Source organism: Procambarus clarkii, chromosome 23, assembly GCF_040958095.1.
Source record: "Procambarus clarkii isolate CNS0578487 chromosome 23, FALCON_Pclarkii_2.0, whole genome shotgun sequence".
Classification (NCBI taxonomy): domain Eukaryota; kingdom Metazoa; phylum Arthropoda; class Malacostraca; order Decapoda; family Cambaridae; genus Procambarus; species Procambarus clarkii.
Genome location: NC_091172.1, coordinates 29,292,908 through 29,314,304, shown reverse-complemented (window position 1 = coordinate 29,314,304; position 21,397 = coordinate 29,292,908). Strand labels below are relative to the sequence as shown.

Genomic DNA, 21,397 nt, shown 5'->3' with positions numbered 1-21,397 from the left:
GAGGAGACCCTGCACGGTACATCTAGGCTACTTGAACCACCCAATTCAGCTGCGATGCTGACAACTGGAACCATGGAACCTGGTTCCATGATTATCTGCCATAAGAATGACACCATTCTTCAGTCACAGTTAATGATGACCAGACCACACACTAGAAGGTGAAGGGACGACGACGTTTCGGTCCGTCCTGGACCATTCTCATGTCGATTGTGATGTCCACAGTTAATGACCACCGCTAATTGGCCCACACCAGCGGACCAGACCACTGCTCACAAGGACCATTTGTCTTGGTCTGGGTATTAATGGTCTTTATGGGTCTGTGTTTAGTTTTTAATGTGACTTCCGTTAGGCTTAGTGATTCTCTAATGGCTGGTAGTTGATGCTGTGATAGAGCAGGATGGTGCAGGATGGTGTAGGATGGTGTAGGATGGTGCAGGATGGTGTAGGATGGTGCAGGATGGTGTAGGATGGTGCAGGATGGTGTAGGATGGTGTTGGATGATGCAGGATGGTGTAGGATGATGCAGGATGGTGTAGGATGGTGCAGGATGGTGTAGGATGGTGTAGGATGGTGCAGGATGGTGCAGGATGGTGTAGGATGGTGCTGAATGGTGTAGGATGGTGTTGGATGATGCAGGATGGTGTAGGATGATGCAGGATGGTGTAGGATGATGCAGGATGGTGTAGGATGGTGTAGGATGGTGCAGGATGGTGCAGGATGGTGTAGGATGGTGCAGAATGGTGTAGGATGGTGTTGGATGATGCAGGATGGTGTAGGATGATGCAGGATGGTGTAGGATGATGCAGGATGGTGTAGGATGGTGTAGGATGGTGCAGAATGGTGCAGGATGGTGTAGGATGGTGCAGGATGGTGTAGGATGATGCAGGATGGTGTAGGATGATGCAGGATGGTGTAGGATGGTGCAGGATGGTGTAGGATGATGCAGGATGGTGCAGGATGGTGTAGGATGGTGCAGGATGGTGTAGGATGATGCAGGATGGTGTAGGATGATGCAGGATGGTGTAGGATGGTGCAGGATGGTGTAGGATGATGCAGGATGGTGTAGGATGATGCAGGATGGTGTAGGATGATGCAGGATGGTGTAGGGTGGTGTAGGATGGTGCAGGATGGTGTAGGATGATGCAGGATGGTGTAGGATGGTGCAGGATGGTGTAGGATGGTGTAGGATGGTGCAGGATGGTGCAGGATGATGCAGGATGGTGCAGGATGATGCAGGATGGTGCAGGATGATGTAGGATGATGCAGGATGATGCAGAATGATGCTGGATGGTGCAGGATGGTGCAGGATGATGCAGGATGGTGTAGGATGGTGCAGGATGGTGCAGGATGATGTAGGATGGTGCAGGATGGTGCAGGATGGTGCAGGATGATGTAGGATGGTGCAGGATGGTGCAGGATGGTGCAGGATGATGCAGGATGGTGCAGGATGGTGCAGGATGATGTAGGATGGTGCAGGATGGTGCAGGATGGTGCAGGATGATGTAGGATGGTGCAGGATGATGCAGGATGGTGTAGGATGGTGTAGGATGGTGTAGGATGGTGCAGGATGGTGCAGGATGATGCAGGATGGTGCAGGATGATGCAGGATGGTGCAGGATGATGTAGGATGATGCAGGATGATGCAGAATGATGCTGGATGGTGCAGGATGGTGCAGGATGGTGCAGGATGATGCAGGATGGTGTAGGATGGTGCAGGATGGTGCAGGATGATGTAGGATGGTGCAGGATGGTGCAGGATGGTGCAGGATGATGTAGGATGGTGCAGGATGGTGCAGGATGGTGCAGGATGGTGCAGGATGGTGCAGGATGGTGTAGGATGGTGCAGGATGGTGCAGGATGGTGCAGGATGATGCAGGATGGTGTAGGATGGTGCAGGATGATGCAGGATGGTGTAGGATGGTGCAGGATGATGCAGGATGGTGTAGGATGGTGCAGGATGATGCAGGATGGTGCAGGATGGTGCAGGATGGTGTAGGATGGTGCAGGATGATGCAGGATGGTGCAGGATGATGCAGGATGATGCAGGATGGTGTAGGATGATGCAGGATGGTGTAGGATGGTGCAGGATGATGCAGGATGGTGTAGGATGGTGCAGGATGATGCAGGATGGTGCAGGATGGTGCAGGATGATGCAGGATGGTGTAGGATGCCAGCACTCAACGTAGAAATACGGCAAGTGTCAAGGTCAAGCTCCGTGGATAATGGGACTAGCCACCTTTATGGGTATAGTGTCCTTGTGTATCTCCCCTTCCCTCTGTCTCTCTCTCTCCCTTCTTCCCTCCCTCCTTCCCTCTGTCTCTCTCTCTCCCTTCTTCCCTCCCTCCTTCCCTCTGTCTCTCTCTCCCTCCTTCCCTCTGTCTTTCTCTCCCTCTGGCTCTCTCACCCTCTCTGCCTCTCTCCCTCTCTCTCACACCCATGAATTAGTTTCCATCATAATAAACCTGACCAGGCTACACATGCAGTGTATGAAACATATTTACATATATAGTGGGGAATATATTATGTGGTCAGTGTTGGCCCCCCCCCCCCTCCCCTCACTACCAACACCACCGTGGCGGTGTTGGCAGTGGCTGGGGTGACGCAGAATTCAGGTTCGATCCCATTGCCCGGCTCCATAGATTTTTCTCAACCTAATTCGTTGTTAAAATGGGCGGTGTGACGTCGACTAACACAGCGTGACAACGTCTGGTGTGTTCAGTTACTTTTGTCTTGTGGAGTGTGTGTGTGAAGGGTGTTTCGATGATGTTCAGTCCTCCTCTCTCTGTCTCTCTCTCTCTGTCTCTGTCTCTCTGTCTCTGTCTCTGTCTCTCTCTGTCTCTGTGTCTCTCTCTCTCTCTCTCTCTCTCTCTCTCTCTCTCTCTCTCTCTCTCTCTCTCTCTCTCTCTCTCTCTCTCTCTCTTCTCTCTCTCTCTCTCTCTCTCTCTCTCTCTCTCTCTCTCTCTCTCTCTCTCTCTCTCTCTCTCAGTCTCTGTCTCTCTCCCCGTCACACGGGAGCTAGGGTACTTGAAACAGGTGAAGGAGGGATTAACAGGAGACATCACCCACGTGGCTCCAGGGCACAAGTATGAACTAATTCTATTAGACTTACGTCTCCGCTCTCACTCTAACACTTTGCTTATTTCCTGAGATGAGAGCTATATCTATATTTTTATACACAGGTGGGTGTAGGAACTGACAACTGCTGACTCCTGTAAGCAAGCTGAAAGCCTTCCCTTCCCATTACTCATGGTAAGTCTCACCAACTAGTTTTGTTCAGCCAATAATTTAACAATCAGGTACCCCAATAACTGCTGGGGTGAACAGTAAATGATTGTATGGTGCCCAGTCAATCTTCCCAGGACTCCAGCCCAAACAAGGGAACCAGGAACTGCTCTCTCTCACACATACAACACCTGCCGCTTGAGTGCAAGGCTCTAGTTGGAACACTACCAAATGACAGTCGATAATTGTGTAGTTAGCTAGTCCTTATCTCTTAGATTCGTTTCTGCCATCATCTTGCGACTTCCAATACACTTACAGAAGTAGGATTCATCTTTGCAAATATTTTGCTTGTATTTTGACTGTGTAGAGAAGGTACAGGTGTGAGGGGGGAGGGGGGGGGATGAACAAGAGATAGTTGATGTCTTGACACATATTTAGACGCTAACAACTAACGAACTAACAACTAACGGACTAACAACTAACGGACTAACAACACACAAGACGTGAACATCGCTAAAGTGAAATGAGAAGATAAAAAAATTATCATCAAAGAGATGAAAAAAAGTAATTTAGAAGCTGTATGTATTATAGAAGATTAAGCAAGGACAGCCAGAAACACCCAGGGTGTACGGGGCAACAGTGTAAAACACCCGGAGTGTACGGGGCAACAGTGTAAAACACCCAGGGTGTACGGGGCAACAGTGTAAAACACCCAGGGTGTACGGGGCAACAGTGTAAAACACCCGGAGTGTACGGGGGCAACAGTTAACAGAACGACAGGACACCGTGTTCGCTGGTCCAGTACTACTGAATGGTAGAAAATATCCTGTTATCGTTACAACCCTTTATTGACAGTCGATACAAAAACGTCGATTTTATTTATCGACAAGGAAACTTTAATGCCGTTTGTCGACCAGAACCCCTCCCCCCTACACAGCCCACCCCCCCTACACACAGCCCCCCCATACACAGCCTCCCCCCTTTCCCCCGCCCCCAGCGTGTTCCCGGAGCTAATCCTGAGGATTCATAGGATGAAACTGGTTACAAGCTTAAGGGATTGGAGAGGCTCGCTGGCTACAGGGATGAACGGACGCGGATAAAGGTGGACTCCTGTTGAACAAGGGATTTCTTTTGTTATTTAGCGATGTTCCCAATTCACGCTGAAGCATTTTAGCGGATGTGGATTTCCTTGGAGAGGATTTATCAGTAATTTGATTACATCGTGGAGGCAATTTAGAGGGATTGTAGAATAGAATCCGGTAGAGTAATTAAGCTTATTGTTTACACACTTCAGGTATAAACACTGTGTGTGTGTGTGTGTGTGTGTGTGTGTGTGTGTGTGTGTGTGTGTGTGTGTGTGTGTGTGTGTGTGTGTGTGTGTGTGTTCACCTAGCTGTATTCACCTAGTTGTGCTTGCGGGGGTTGAGCTTTGCTCTTTCGGCCCGCCTCTCAACCATTAATCAACCGTTTCTAACTACTACTACTTTTTTTTTTCCTCACACAAACACATTCACACCCCAGGAAGCAGCCCGTGACAGCTGACTAACTCCCAGGTACTTATTTACTGCTAGGTAACAAGGGCATCAGGCTTAAAGAAACTCTGCCCATTTTTGTTTCCGCCGGCGCCGGGAATTGAACCCTTGACCACAAGACTACGTATCCAGCGTGCTGTCCACTCAGCCACCAGCGCTCCTCCCCCCCCCCCCACACACACACACTGGATGGGACGGCTGCTGCTTTTATCCTGGTATAATATTGGCTTCATCACCAGTGCAGGAACAGGTGGCAATTGTTGTCGTTTAAGATTCGCCACTTGGATCAAAAGGTTCCAAGTAGCACGGGCTATGGTGAGCCCGTAGACAAACAGGTGGCCAAACAAAAGTACAACAAAAGGCCTGTGACTTTTGCAGGAGTAATGGAGAGTCTTGAGGGAGCAGGACAAAATAGTTGAAATAGTAGGAACAGCTTGGAGATGGGTGTTGACGACATGGGGGGGGGGGGAGGCTGGTGAGTTAGTTGCTGGCCCACCACACCCCACTGTTCTCTCTCAGTGTAGTAATACCTCCCTAACTTTACATTTAACTAAAAATTTGAGATAAAAGTTTAATATAATTCTTTATGCACATCCATAAAGATTTAAAAATTAAAAACCTCTCAAGATAACATCTCGGGCTAATCTTATTCCCTATTCATGGAAGTTATCTTAATTTTCTTTAGTGACACTAAATGATATAATGACAGAAGAAATTTGATGGCTTTATTATAATATATAATAAACTTGCTACAATGATGCAGTGCTTAAATGAAGGTGATGGAAAGACCCAATACTTTTATTCATAGATTGAGTCTTTCCTTCATTTTGAACAATGCCATAGTAGTTGAAATTGTTAAGCAAATCAAAATGGATGAATGCTGAGATCTCTTGGATTATTAATATCAAGACAATCGACTTGAGAATGGTCCAGGACGGACCGAAAGAACGTCGTCGTCCCTTCACCTTCTAGTGTGTGTGGTCTGGTCAACATTAATATCAAGAGATTATGCGAGGTGGTGATTGGAGTGACAATCAGGGTAGTTACACTCTGACAACACAATCATCTCCACCTGAAGCTTAGGAACAATGAAGGGTTTAGAGGAAAAGAAGCTAGAGTGAATAATTCAACTCTATAATCTATAATAAATTATACATCATGTAATTATACACGAGAAGCATTATGACTATTGTGTATTTTCTTATTGTGTGACGTCAGGTGATGGTTGTGTGTGACGTCAGGTGATGGTTGTGTGTGACGTCAGGTGATGGTTGTGTGTGACGTTAGGTGATGGTTGTGTGTGATGTCAGGTGATGGCTGTGTGACGTCAGGTGATGGTTGTGTGACGTCAGGTGATGGTTGTGTGACGTCAGGTGATGGTTGTGTGTGACGTCAGGTGATGGTTGTGTGTGACGTCAGGTGATGGTTGTGTGTGACGTCAGGTGATGGTTGTGTGACGTCAGGTCATGGCTGTGTGACGTCAGGTCATGGCTGTGTGACGTCAGGTGATGGCTGTGTGACGTTACGTGATGGCTGTGTGACGTCAGGTGATGGCTGTCGAGCGCATCCACCTGTACTTCCCCAACAAAATCCACGTGCAAACTGGCTTAAACTCGTTCAAATTGACACTAATAACACACCCCATCCTTACACTAGGCTTGTTAAAGCAGCGGCCGTCCTCCCCAGACGCATTCATCAATTTTTTATATTCTGTGTTAAACATTGCTTTGTTCGCTTATATAAATTAATATTATATATATACAAATTCTATTTGTATTGAAAGTACGTGGGTGAAGCATTTATAGAATTGTGGTTTGAACAGAGGACGTGAGCGAAGCACTTGTTCCGGAAGTGTTCGGACGTCATCTGTTGTGAGTCGTGTGTTAACCGCTTTTCATTCAAATACAAGGGGTTTGGCGGCTGGATTAACGAGCTTGGACCTTTCTATGCGAGGACGGGCTGAATATTAAGAAGATTACCTGCGGGTCAAACTCAAAGAAGCGTAAGTAAATTCCCCGGGTTATGTGACGGTTGGTAACGGCCCATGGGCCGTTGAATTTGAATTTCAAATTCGAAAAGGCCGTTGAAGTTGAATTTCAAATTCAAAAAGGCCGTTGAAGTTGAATTTCAACTCCTGTGTAAGCCTAGTAATTTAAGCTTCAGTAATATTTTGCCTTGAAAAGTGTGAAAAAGCTTAGATTCTCGCTCTTGGCACGCATGATGTCTGCCTCGAGGGAGATAATTTAGAAGTTGTCTAGACAGGTTATATTTCTACTTCCTTTCCAACGCTAATTTATGGCCACAAAAAAAATGTAAAAAGTTGCTCTGAAACTTTAGGTTATAAATCTGTCGTAAAGTGCTTTCAGTAGATTCATAAATGGCAGTCGTTAGCTCTTGGTAATTATTTGGTTCCTTGTCTCCTGTGACGAGGCTTTCTTTTGGAGTAGTAATACTCTTAAGAGTACTTTAGAGTACCTAAAGTACCTAGAGTACCTAGAGTACTCTCAAAAATATCATCCAGAGCAGTTACTATAGCTCTGCTGTCAGCGTTCTGTTGTCGTTAGCAGAACAATTTTTATAATTATTCTAAAATGTTTATAACAAAATTTAGAATTGTAATAAAAATAGAATTTTCATCAAACATGAAGATCAAATTAGATCAATTTATCAGGATAAAACGCCGAACCAGTATGATTACATCGTACTTGGAAAGGCTACGAGGGCGAGCCAAGAGACTGGATGCGAGGACAGTGCCCAATCACTTGCACCCCATCAAGGTTAGAACGACGACCCTCCAGGAAGCAAAATAGCCTGCTGTGCCGACTAGTCCAAGTCGATAAGCTAAACCCACCCTCACAATGTCTCGAACACAGGTTCAAGGATCTAAGACGACGTTTAAGGGGGAACCAAGGAGAAAGGGGGGGGGGCATTAACCCCCTCCGGATATAACAGCGTGCTCAGACGGGGGGATATTGCCATTAACTTTGACTCTTAAAACAGTTTATGGACAATAGCTGAACCGGTATATAATGCAACCCGTTCTCGCACTTGCTTAAGTCAATATTGGCTTGTTTAATAAGAGCATACGTGACACACTAATTGATTGTGAATATTTTAGTTTACCTTGAAAAGCTTCATAGAAAACACCGACCTCACCTAACCTTCTTAGTATGTTAAGATAAGCATCTTATTGCTTCTTAATTACAATTATTACTTAACCTATACCGTTCAACACGACAGGTGTTTTGTGTGGTTATTTGTGTAGGGTTTTATAATATAGGACTCCAGCCACCACCTATAATGTGGATTTCAATCCTAAATCCGGAATAAGTGTGTGTCAGCCTCATGAGTGCACTTCATGAGCATGTATAGTGTCTTCTCGGGAGGCTGTGAGCGTGCTCAGGAGGCTGTGAGCGTGCTCAGGAGGCTGTGAGCGTGCTCAGGAGGCTGTGAGCGTGCTCAGGAGGCTGTGAGCGTGCTCAGGAGGCTGTGAGCGTGCTCAGGAGGCTGTGAGCGTGCTCAGGAGGCTGTGAGCGTGCTCAGGAGGCTGTGAGCGTGCTCAGGCTGCTCCCTTTAGTACGCTCCACCTAGTTGTATATTCCAAGCTGCAGAAAAGGTCATAAATTTTAAAATAGGCTGACCAGCTGTGAGTGTTACAGGCTGCTCAGCGGCGGTGCACAGGCTGACCAGCTGTGAGTGTTACAGGCTGCTCAGCGGCGGTGCACAGGCTGACCAGCTGTGAGTGTTACAGGCTGCTCAGCGGCGGTGCACAGGCTGACCAGCTGTGAGTGTTACAGGCTGCTCAGCGGCGGTGCACAGGCTGATCAGCCTGTAAGGCACAGGCTGCTCAGCGGCGGTGCACAGGCTGATCAGCAGTAATGCACAGGCTGCTCAGCGGCGGTGCACAGGCTGATCAGCAGTAATGCACAGGCTGATCAGCAGTAATGCACAGGCTGCTCAGTAAGACACAGGCTGATCAGCAGTAATGCACAGGCTGCTCAGTAAGACACAGGCTGATCAGCAGTAAGGCACAGGCTGATCAGCAGTAAGGCACAGGCTGATCAGCAGTAATACACAGGCTGATCAGCCTGTAAGGCACAGGCTGATCAGCAGTAATGCACAGGCTGCTCAGTAAGACACAGGCTGATCAGCAGTAATACACAGGCTGATCAGCAGTAAGGCACAGGCTGCTCAGCAGTAAGGCACAGGCTGCTCAGCAGTAATGCACAGGCTGATCAGCAGTAAGGCACAGGCTGATCAGCAGTAAGGCACAGGCTGATCAGCCTTTAAGGCACAGGCTGATCAGCAGTAAGGCACAGGCTGATCAGCCTGTAAGGCACAGGCTGATCAGCAGTAATACACAGGCTGATCAGCAGTAAGGCACAGGCTGCTCAGCAGTAAGGCACAGGCTGCTCAGCAGTAAGGCACAGGCTGCTCAGCAGTAAGGCACAGGCTGCTCAGCAGTAAGGCACAGGCTGATCAGCAGTAAGGCACAGGCTGATCAGCCTGTAAGGCACAGGCTGATCAGCCTGTAAGGCACAGGCTGATCAGCAGTAATGCACAGGCTGCTCAGTAAGACACAGGCTGATCAGCAGTAATACACAGGCTGATCACCAGTAAGGCACAGGCTGATCAGCAGTAATGCACAGGCTGATCAGCAGTAAGGCACAGGCTGCTCAGCAGTAAGGCACAGGCTGCTCAGCAGTAAGGCACAGGCTGATCAGCAGTAAGGCACAGGCTGCTCAGCAGTAAGGCACAGGCTGCTCAGCAGTAAGGCACAGGCTGATCAGCAGTAATACACAGGCTGATCAGCAGTAATACACAGGCTGATCAGCAGTAATACACAGGCTGATCAGCAGTAATACACAGGCTGATCACCAGTAAGGCACAGGCTGATCAGCAGTAATACACAAGCTGATCAGCAGTAATACACAGGCTGATCAGCAGTAATACACAGGCTGATCAGCAGTAATACACAGGCTGATCAGCAGTAATACACAGGCTGATCAGCAGTAATACACAGGCTGCTCAGCAGTAATACACAGGCTGCTCAGCAGTAAGACACAGGCTGCTCAGCAGTAAGACACAGGCTGATCAGCAGCAATGTGTACACAGTTGCCTGTATCGAAGCAATCGATGGCCAAGGAGGGATTACTGCTCTGGTAATTGGTAAGGGGGAAGGAATGAGGGTTTTGTAATCACCTTAAGAGGCTGCCCCGGTGATCCTTCGCCGCCGAGCAGAAATGCATTACAACCAATTGCCTTAACTACCGCCACCGAACTAAATTGGAAACTGTTAGACCGTGTATTTTGGGCGCGATCGTTGCTATTAAAAATCTTTGATTAACTGGAGCCACAGAGAGAGTGTGTGGTACGAGGGCCTCGTTTGGTATGTATAGATATACATACAAATTACTACATGAAGGGAGGAGAATAGCTTAACCTGTCTCATGGTTGGGCTGTAGTTCTAGGACCCCCCAAATTACCTCGATTAGTGGTTTTCGATCTGAATCAATTTCCAGCGCGACCCGTGAGATTAATAAATTCGGATATTAGCATATAATTATTAATTCACGTTATGAAATTTGGGTTTTTAAATTAGAAATATTCCATTAAACATGAAGAGTTAGAGGGTTAAAGCTGTACTTTATACAGAAGGTGCATTGAGAGTCCTATGAATACCAGTTAATTTGTACGTATTGAGCCTTCTGACTTGTCGTACCAGGAGGCTAACAAGGAACATGATCTTAAGGTTCCCTCAACGTCAAAATAACGTTCAATCAATTTAAAGTGGTCTCTCCTAACCTACCAGAGGACCCAAAACAGAAAACGGGACAGTACGTTACTTTCGCCAGCCGCTTCCATTTTCTAGTTGGACAATTTTTGGCCTTAGGTAACGCATACGAGCGAAAAGCGACGTTTTTTGTAAGAGGTCTTCATGACATGTGATTGTAAAAAAAAAAATTAAAAAGTAGCAGAAGCAGTTGGGAAAGTAACGGATAGCAAATAGAGCAGCTGCAGAAACAGCAGCAGCAGCAGAAACAGCAGCAGCAGCAGCAGCAGCAATCTCAAAACCAGTTCATTATTGCCCCTAGATCAAGGATGGGGAACCTTCTTTTGAGAGAGTATGATTAAATTACTGATAATTGCATAAAAACTAATCTTGAGTACCATTGGAGAGAGAGAAAAAAAAGGTCTGAAAGCATTTCAAAACTTTTGCTTAACGCGTCCAATAACTGTGTGTACTTGACAACGAAATAGTTCCTCGTGTTACTTTCGGCACGCGTGCCATTGGTTCCCCGGTCTAGATGCTGCTTTATGTACGTGGGGGAAGGAAGAGGAAGGGAACGAGAGATTGTAAGTTGAATACGTGGGAGAAAGAGCGAGGGATTGTTGCGTATGGGGGGAAGACAAGGGATTGTTTTAAGTACAAGGGGGAAAGATAGAGACTGTTGATTGTGTACGTGGAGTACAGGGAGAGAGAGGGGAGTTCCAAGGGGTAGGATGTACGTGGGGGGTGTCCGTGGATAAGCGACTGGGTAGATATTTGCCGTTCAAAACGCCATATAAAAGTGAGATATGAAATAGTTAACCGGTACAAATTATTATAAAACTTCAATTTTATTTTGGTACTAGATCGAGGGAGGGAGGGGTAGGTAACCGGCGGTGCCCGGGTCTCTGTTTAAAGGCAATCAGACCACCTCCGAAACTGCGTCACAAACAAAACCTCTGCTTGCTGTCTGCTAACGACTCATGCAATCCCCTATTCGCAACTTAACAAGCGTCGTATCTGAAGTGCTGTTTACCAAACCAGACTAGTTCACACTGGCGTAATCCACTTACAACACACACACACACACACACACAAGTCGATGATCATTGGTCCACTGGCGCGTGAGTTTTAATGTTCATAATTTCACTAAACCACCCGAATTTTTCACGTAGAGATCGACAGCGTCAAAAGTATAGTACCTCATATATACGACGACGGTGTGGACCACATATGGCTATGTGTTCTTGCATGTTCTTTGTTATAGATCAAATAATAACTCTTATGTTCTTAAACCTTATAGTAATAACGTTATGTTGTTCTTGTTTGCTATATCGACGAGGTTATATATATATATATATTTTTTGGAGGGAAAAGGGGGGGGGGGGAGATAGTAAGTGTTGCCAACTTCCCCGAGATTTAATATTGAGTATAAAGTGAGTAAGGTTAATATTTTAGCATTTTGGTGCGGGCTGTCACAGGCAGAGTGGAGGCTGGCTAATGTACTTAGTGTGTTGAAATGAGGTTTGGTAGTGTGTATCCCACATGGTTGAGACGAGAGTGGGTAGCATACTTCAACAGGATGGAAGCGTAGATGGGTAGCATACTTCAACAGGATGGAAGCGTAGATGGGGTAGCATACTTCAACAGGATGGAAGCGTAGATGGGGTAGCATACTTCAACAGGATGGAAGCGTAGATGGGTTAGCATACTTCAACAGGATGGAAGCGTAGATGGGGTAGCATACTTCAACAGGATGGAAGCGTAGATGGGTTAGCATACTTCAACAGGATGGAAGCGTAGATGGGTTAGCATACTTCAACAGGATGGAAGCGTAGATGGGTTAGCATACTTCAACAGGATGGAAGCGTAGATGGGTTAGCATACTTCAACAGGATGGAAGCGTAGATGGGTTAGCATACTTCAACAGGATGGAAGCGTAGATGGGTTAGCATACTTCAACAGGATGGAAGCGTAGATGGGTTAGCATACTTCAACAGGATGGAAGCGTAGATGGGTTAGCATACTTCAACAGGATGGAAGCGTAGATGGGTTAGCATACTTCAACAGAATGGAAGCGTAGATGGGTTAGCATACTTCAACAGGATGGAAGCGTAGATGGGGTAGCATACTTCAACAGGATGGAAGCGTAGATGGGTTAGCATACTTCAACAGGATGGAAGCGTAGATGGGTTAGCATACTTCAACAGGATGGAAGCGTAGATGGGTAGCATACTTCAACAGGATGGAAGCGTAGATGGGGTAGCATACTTCAACAGGATGGAAGCGTAGATGGGGTAGCATACTTCAACAGGATGGAAGCGTAGATGGGTTAGCATACTTCAACAGGATGGAAGCGTAGATGGGTTAGCATACTTCAACAGGATGGAAGCGTAGATGGGTTAGCATACTTCAACAGGATGGAAGCGTAGATGGGTTAGCATACTTCAACAGGATGGAAGCGTAGATGGGTTAGCATACTTCAACAGGATGGAAGCGTAGATGGGTTAGCATACTTCAACAGGATGGAAGCGTAGATGGGTTAGCATACTTCAAGAGGGGGACAGAATAGTATACTACAAGAGGAACATATAGATACAGTGGCTGGTAAGAGTGGTGTAGAGGCACTCTCTCTTAAGGCAGATAACTACATGTTACTTCATAGAAGAAACGACTTTGCTGCCAATGAATGGTATAGCGGTCATATTTGCTTATATATATCAAGGGCCAGGGATCCATTAAGCATTTTTACCCAACCACTGACGAAACCTGTACATCTTCCCTGAATCATGGCGGCTTTGTTTACATGTATTAAACAGCCTACGAGATCAGCACTTCACTAGTCAAGGTAATTACTGCTATAAACAACGCTCGTAGGGCCTCGGAGCTCATGCTGAACTGTCTAATAACTGTAAACAAAGCCGCCATGAGTCAAGAAAGATGTAAATGTTTCGTAAATAGTTATGTAAATGTTCTATTTTTTTCGATGAATGGTAAACTGTTGTCAATTTTTTTTCACTGGTATTTTGACAGTCTGTTGTTGTTTTTTAGATTCAGTTACTCGGAACTAAACTATGCATGTAGCACGGGCTATGGCGAACCCGTAATTGAGTTCGGTTGTTCGTGATAACCTTGTTACTGCGATCTGATGGTTGGTGAGTAGTTGTGTAGTTATGAGTAGTCTTTGTGGCTAGTAGGCAAGCTGATTACTGTACCTTCTGCGTCCCTGACATTCCAGCTCACCCTTGGGACATCCCGACACCCTCTCGGTTCGACAGGATCAGAAAAGGATTTTCTTGTATGTCTAAAGAAATTATATATCGGGCATCTCTATAAACAAATTAAATATGTTCAAACCTGGTTGTAGTCTCTCTACCAACTTCGATTTTTACTGGGGCCACAGCAGAACACCCTGGGGCCACACCCTGGGCGGGCCACACCCTGGGCGGGCCACACCCTGGGGCCACACCAGAACACCCTGGGGCCACACCCTGGGCGGGCCACACCCTGGGGCCACACCCTAAGTCGGGCCACATCCAGGGCCACACCCGGGCCACCTAACCTTCGGCCTCTCTCACCGATAATCAAAACACATTAAAGTTGCTGAATGAGTTTAGGAAAGGCCGCGCCACTATGCCAGGCGGCAAGCTGGAGAGCTTATTAAAGTTTCCGAAATAAAATTATTGGATATTACTGAAGGATCTGGCGTCGAGGGGGTGAAGCAATGGCTGCAGACATGAACGGGGCGAAAATGAATGGTGCCCAACCACTTGTGGACGGTCGGGAGATTGAACGCCGACCAGCGTGAAGCGAGACCGTCGCTCTACCGTCCAGTCCAAGCGAGGCAATCCTGCAGGGGTCAGTGCTTGCGGGGGTTGAGCTCTGGCTCTTTCGGCCCGCCTCTCAACTATCAATCAACTGACCTTTCTCCACACATACACACACACACCTCCAGGAAGCAGCCCGTAGCAGCTGTCTAACTCCCAGGTACCTATTTACTGATAGGTGAACAAGGGGGCATTAGAGTGAAAACAACTTTGCCCATTTGTTTCCGCCTCCGCTGGAGATCGAACCCAGACCCTTATAAGACTACGAATCCCGTACGCTGTCCACTCAGCCGTCAGGCCCTCCCAGGATGTGTGTGTGATCCCCCTAGCGGGTAGGGAAGGGGACTTACCATTGCCTCACCATTCCCTCACCATTTCCTCACCATTCCCTCACCACTCCCTTACCATTCCCTCACCATTCCCTCACACTACCATACTTTACTTGCAATCTGTGAGTGTGCAGTGTGTAATGACACGAGCCGCCAGTCAATACTCTCATTTGTCACCGGTCGACTCAATGACTCGACCGACAAATTGCTCACTCTCCCCCGACTCTCACTCCTGACACACTCCCCACACACACACCCATTACCAGCCCCGTCACAACAATCATTACTGACAATCACACGCCTCGTTTTGAGGCAATTTCCACTCTACAATCCCGCCTGACCAATCCCAGGCTGCCTTACGATACACTCTCTCCACTACTCACAAAACCCCACCAATTCACTACCCAATAACACCTCACCCTTCAGTCAGTACATTACTCCCTAACTATATTAACGTAATATTGCTGATTAGCATCTTGCGTACATCTACATCCAGCATTCAGCCCCGCTCCTGGGTCAGGCAAGGCCACTACGGGCTCACCATAGACCGTGCTACAATGATGAGCTAGCCATAGCAGTATTGTTTTACTGTCGCAAGACAGATAATATGGAAGAGTTGGACGTGAAACACACAGACAGGGACAAACAGACAGGAACAGACAGAGACAGACACTCTACCTTCATTTTATTTGATGTTCTCTTGTTAAATTGATGTACAATTGTTAAATTGTACATTGATGTTATTGATGATAAATTGATGTTAAATTGATGTACAATTGATGTTCTCTTGTTAGTGGCTTGTTAAAAGTACTTAGTCGCAAGGTAAACTTGGCTATGACTTATAATGTTGATCCTGTCCAATTTTTTAAGCCTTCCTAATCTTGACATGACCGCTTCATTTTCTTTTCATTGTCGCGTGAGCACAATCTTTACTCGCACAGACTCATCAATGTATAGCATCCAGTTGTTTTAAGAGTTTGGACAATTATTTGCAGTATTTTTAATGTAATCAATCAAGTGAATGTTTTACACTAAAAATAACCTTAAAAAGGCAATTCTCGGTGTTTATAGGTTTGGGTAAAACTGACTACTCTAGGGAACGTTATTAACTTTACATGATCACGGCTTAGTTATGAGGAGGCTTTCTTCTAGTCGTTAAACTCAGCAGCAGCAACAGCAGCAGCAGCAACAGCAGCAGGAGCCAGCTTAGAGTGCCAGGACGATCAGCTGGCACTCGGTGTCCCTATTGTCTCGTTTTTGGCCGGATTTCTCGAGAGACAATTAGAACTTTTGAAGGTCAAGTAGGCCTCCTCCTCACTGGGGGGGAAAAATAGCAGTACCTAGTTTCGGGGGTATAGGTGTCAATAATGTGTAGTTTGAAAAGATATCCAGAGTCGATGACCACACGGGTGGTACTCGAACGAGGGGAAAGAGGTGGAAACTGAGTTCTCAAATGAGCCACAGAGGGAATTATCAGGGGGAAAGCGACAAAGCATTACGACTATATAGCACTTGGAAAGGGTCAGGATAAGGATTTGGGATGGGACGGGGGAAAGGAATGGTGCCCAACTACTTGGACGGTCGGGGATTGAACGCCGACTTGCATGAAGTGAGACCGTCGGATATTATAAAGATTTTTTTTTGTCAGGTCAGGGTAGATAACAAAGGAATGCTCTAGGTAGTGATGTGGTGGAGGCAGACACGATATATATATATATATTTTCAAATGTAGATATGATAGTTCAATAGGCTGATGAACCTGTGCATTAGTTGACCAACAGTTGAGAGGTGGAACCAAAGAGCCGAAGCTCAACCCTGACCAAGCACAACTAGACAAGTACAGGAAAAACTCTTACCAACTGCACAAAAGAGGCAACTACCGCCGCTGTCTGATTATCGATTAATTCCAATCATTAATCACCGGAGCCGCATGCGGCACACCATTCACAATGCTCTTACTCAAAAGCATTAGTTTGTTACCCAGCTTCATAAGTACTAACTAATTGGCCAGTCTATCACGATTAGCAAAGTCTATTCAACTTGAAGACCGCACATGAAAACAAGATAATTATTTTACAGTCAAACCAATAACTTTATTAGTGTATAAATTTATTCACGACTTCGTGTTGTAAAAACACACATTTAATGTGTGTGTTCAATGTTGTAATACTTGCCCAGCGAGCACAAGTTCCTCGGGTTGGTCTGCAAGGCTGGCCAGGTCCCAGCCAGGTCCCAGCCAGGTCCCAGCCAGGTTCCAGCCAGGTCCCAGAGAGCACCATCGGTCTCCACACGGGTCCGCTTGTGCTCTCTACCAATACATCCAAAAATTAGATATACCGTCGAAGGACCGTATATATCTACCAGGGACCTAAGTAGTCGTCAGGGTGCTTCACCAGGGACGCATGTGGTGCTCAGTGCTTCACCAGGGACGCATGTGGTGCTCAGTGCTTCACCAGGGATGCATGTGGTGCTCAGTGCTTCACCAGGGACGCATGTGGTGCTCAGTGCTTCATCAGGGATGCATGTGGTGCTCAGTGCTTCACCAGGGATGCATGTGGTGCTCAGTGCTTCACCAGGGACGCATGAGGTGCTCAGTGCTTCACCAGGGACGCATGTGGTGCTCAGTGCTTCACCAGGGATGCATGTGGTGCTCAGTGCTTCACCAGGGACGCATGTGGTGCTCAGTGCTTCACTAGGAATCGCTCTCATAACCTATAATATCTTACCCATCTCACCACACAGACAAGACCGGTACCTCGTCGCCGCCCACATCCAAAACCCGCTGAAACTCCCGTCTTGCTGGCAGCTTCTTTACGGAAACTTCAGATAGCTATATCACCTAGTTTCCACGTGGCCGGCGTTTACAGTGAAATTTACAAGCTGTTAACATCACCTTCATCAGTGAGACAACGATGACCCCTGTTCTTCCTTATACCGTCTCTCTCAAAGGCCCCGAAAACTACTACTACCTGGATAAACAAAGATTTATACACTCCGTCCATTTCGTAGTCTCTAATCTCCTTTTCGTAGGCTCGGAATATCGTACTTTATCTACAGCATCCTTATGTGTTTAAACATTCTTTAAATATATAAATAATTAATAATAATGTATTTTATAAGAACGCGTCTCCATAACTCGAGAGACCTTTTGGAAGTGAAAAGTTTCCGACTCGATAAGGTTTAATAAAGAGAGAGGTTTGTCCTGGACAGAAAACGGAGATATTGTCCCATATCTTCCACCAATCAGCGGGTCTTGGCGCTCCCAAAGACACCAATGAAAATTGTTAAACTTGGCGGAGCTCCAAGAGTCGCAATATTTTGTGGGTTTTATTGGTGTGACTTTGTGGGAGTCGTGAGGCAGCTATGTGAGGTGATTGTAATGGTGAGGGAGCTATGTGAGGTGATTGTGATGGTGAGGTAGTCATGTGAGGTGATTGTGATGGTGAGGGGGCCAGGTGAGGTGATTGTAGTGGTGAGGGAGCTATGTGAGGTGATTGTGATGGTGAGGGGGCCATGTGAGGTGATTGTGATGGTGAAGGGGCCATGTGAGGTGATTGTAATGGTGAGGCAGCTATGTGAGGTGATTGTGATGGTGAGGGAGCTATGTGAGGTGATTGTGATGGTGAGGGAGCCATGTGAGGTGATTGTGATGGTGAGGGAGCTATGTGAGGTGATTGTGATGGTGAGGGAGCCATGTGAGGTGATTGTGATGGTGAGGGAGCTATGTGCGGTGATTGTGATGGTGAGGGAGGCGTGTGCGGTGATTGTAGTGACAGGATCCATTAGCAACCTCGGTCGGTGTTCGATCCCCGACCAAGGCAGGATCAAATAGGCATAGTTTCTTTCACCTTATTCCGCTATTCACCTAGCTGTAAATTGGTACCTGAGTGACAACCGCTACAGGCTGCATCCTGTGTGTATGTGCGCGGCTGCGTGTGTTACAAATATATGCAATAGATATGACAAAGGAAAATAGGTTGAGAGTACATTAGACAACCGACGGCTAGAAAGGCGGGATCCAAGAGCTAACAGCCCGACCCGACAGTCACAAATAGTAAATATACACACACACACACACATAGATATACACACATGTATATGTGTGTGTATGTGACCTTCCGAGGCGCTCTAGACATCTGACGAGAAAGGTCAGTGGAGCCTGTTACCCACCCGGATGGTAGGCCCCGGCTACAGGCTCCGGCTGAAGGCTCAGAGGCCCGGCCAGATGTCCAGGACTGCCAGGTGGCCCAACTCTTGCCGGCTTGAAGTGACTCTACTCTCAAATACTAGATGTGGAGGAGTCGCATCTGGCGCGGAGGCGGCCGCGTGGAACGTTGCGGCCCGTTGGTTAACGCCATTTAGTGACCACGTTACAGAAACGTCGAAAAAGACCGTGAAGAACGACACAAGCAGACGTCCCCCTCCCTCCCGGACTTGACCCGCAGGAGGGGGGCCGCATGGAGCCCATAACGTCTCCCATTTTTTGCAATCAGTGAATACAGTCACGTGCTGCGACCACATATATATGCCAGTGACCAGGCGAGAGGCGCAGCACCCTCCACCCCTGCCAGGAGCGTTTTCACACACACTCATTGTTCCATAAGGAGAGCTGGAAGTCGCCCACTGAGGGCCGGAAGGTCTGGAAGATGATAAGCCGGCCGCAGAACACACCATATCCGGCATCTGTCGGCTCTTGATCACATTTCCTAAGCCTCCCTTTGCATCCTGGCATCAACATTGACCCCCCCCCCTCCACACACTCTTCCTGCAATTTTAATAACATGATGCAACGGAGACTCCCCCCCAAGGCCCAGCTGCACCAGCGGTGCTCCTGGACTTCACCCTTCTAAAAATGCTTCATTGCTGGCAATATCCCGTACTGATACAGACTGTTGCACGACCTTCCTTCTGTCGCCTTTGCTAATCCCAGTGCTTGGTGTACGGGGCAAGGGTAGTGTGACGTCCTGTGGGGCTGTTAAGGTTTATAGTGAAGTACTTTATGCCTTTCGTAAAGGATTAATTGAGATTCCATCCTTTCCCCCACCGCCCCACTTTCAATGTACCTATACCTCCCTTCTCCCCTTCACGTTGAATATACCCTTCTCCTACGTTGAAGGAACCTCCCACGTTGCAGGGTCCCCGCCTCCAAAAGCTAGTTATCATGAGAGGTTGAGAGAGGGACTGGTAATGCCTCGCCGCCTCCACGCCCGTCAGCTGCCTCTAACAACCTGTGATATCTGTCCGCTCGACCTCTTCGCGGGGGGAATGAATTAAACGGGGAAAATTTTCGCCTGTTTCGCCAAATAAAATAAGAATGAAAAATATGCAAACGTTACGTTAATTGCCAGCTATCGTCATGGAAATGGAGAATTAAAGTTGGTCGTTGGTAAAAATGGTGCCTCTCGTTGGCTTTTTCGTTAACGAGGTAATTATGCCACTCGAACTTTCAAGTATTATTAGCAATCGTGAGTCTGCCAGACCAAGCGACCATAACAATACATTCATCGTTTGATCAGAGTTATTGAAAACGTTTCGAAGTTGTTACAGGCATTCAAGAGTGAATGTTCCCACTGTTACGTTACGTCACCCTGTTGTTGTGTAAGATTCGCTACCTGGAACAAAAAGTTCCAAGTAGCACGGGCTATGGTGAGCCCGTAGTGGACTGTGAGTATTACGTCACCCCTGGAAGGTTCCTGTGAGAGCCAGGGTCATAGGCGACCCGTGACGTGTCTCGCTCCAGTATTCCTGGAAGGGTCCTGGAAACGCCCCCTCACCCCGTCCCATACCCTTATCCTGACCCCTTTCCAAGTGTTATATAGTCGTAATGGCTTGGCGCTTTCCCCTGATAATATCCCTATCCCTATCCTGGAAACACCATTGGACTTGTGACGGGTTACAGGTTTACCGTTTCAGGCCGCTAAAAGGATCCTGGAACCTCATTATAAATGCAGACACGAGACCTGGAAAATGGCTCTCGCGTCTTGCAGTTTACTTCAAGGAAGCTACTGCTGCTTGTCCTTGTACCTCTCCCCACAAGGAGGAGCAGGAGAGATACCTAGGATGATCTAGGACACTCTGCCCTGTCTCCAGTGACAGGACAGAGTAGACAGGAGGGCAGACACTGCCATCATGTCAAGTGACAAGAGAACAGTGTTCAAAACAGTCATCTTGAGGTTATCTTGAGATGATTTCGGGGCTTAGTGTCCCCGCGGCCCGGTCCTCAACCAGGCCTCCACCCCCCAGGAAGCAGCCCGTGATAGCTGGCTAACTCCCAGGTACCTATTTACTGCTAGGTAACAGGGGGGCATCAGGGTGAAACAAACATTTTGCCCATTTGTCTCCGCCTCCACCGGGGATCGAACCCGTAACCTCAGGACTACGAATCCAAAGGTCTGTCCACCCAGCTGTCAGGCGTCATTAGTCGAGTAGGTATTTTATACCAACTCGAACCTGTACGACTCACTCGACTTCCTGTTTTTGGGGGAAGGTGCATGGGACATTGCACAGGCAGAAATAGGAAATATAAATAGGAAATACACAAATGCCACAGCTAAACCTTTTTTAGTGTTGCAATAACGATGGTTACGGCCAAGTTTATGACCCCAGCGGCGGAGTATAGAACACGATTAGAGAGAGAGACCTTGTAGAAAAATGTCCTCACACCAGAGCTCCAGCGGGGCCAGTTGTGTACAAATTATGTGCTGTCCAGCCCCCATT

At 47.2% G+C, this 21,397-nt stretch overlaps 1 protein-coding gene across 1 annotated transcript; it reads right to left on the bottom strand.

Moving 5' to 3' along the window:
• Positions 1-235: 235 nt before the first annotated feature.
• LOC138367791 (mucin-2-like) lies at positions 236-3,553 on the bottom strand. Its single transcript, XM_069329759.1, has 2 exons — positions 3,539-3,553; positions 236-2,176 (listed from the first exon to the last, which is right to left on the bottom strand). Exons 1-2 carry the CDS (start codon positions 3,551-3,553, stop codon positions 236-238), a joined length of 1,956 nt encoding a protein of 651 aa, XP_069185860.1.
• Between the last annotated feature and the right edge of the window lie 17,844 nt (positions 3,554-21,397).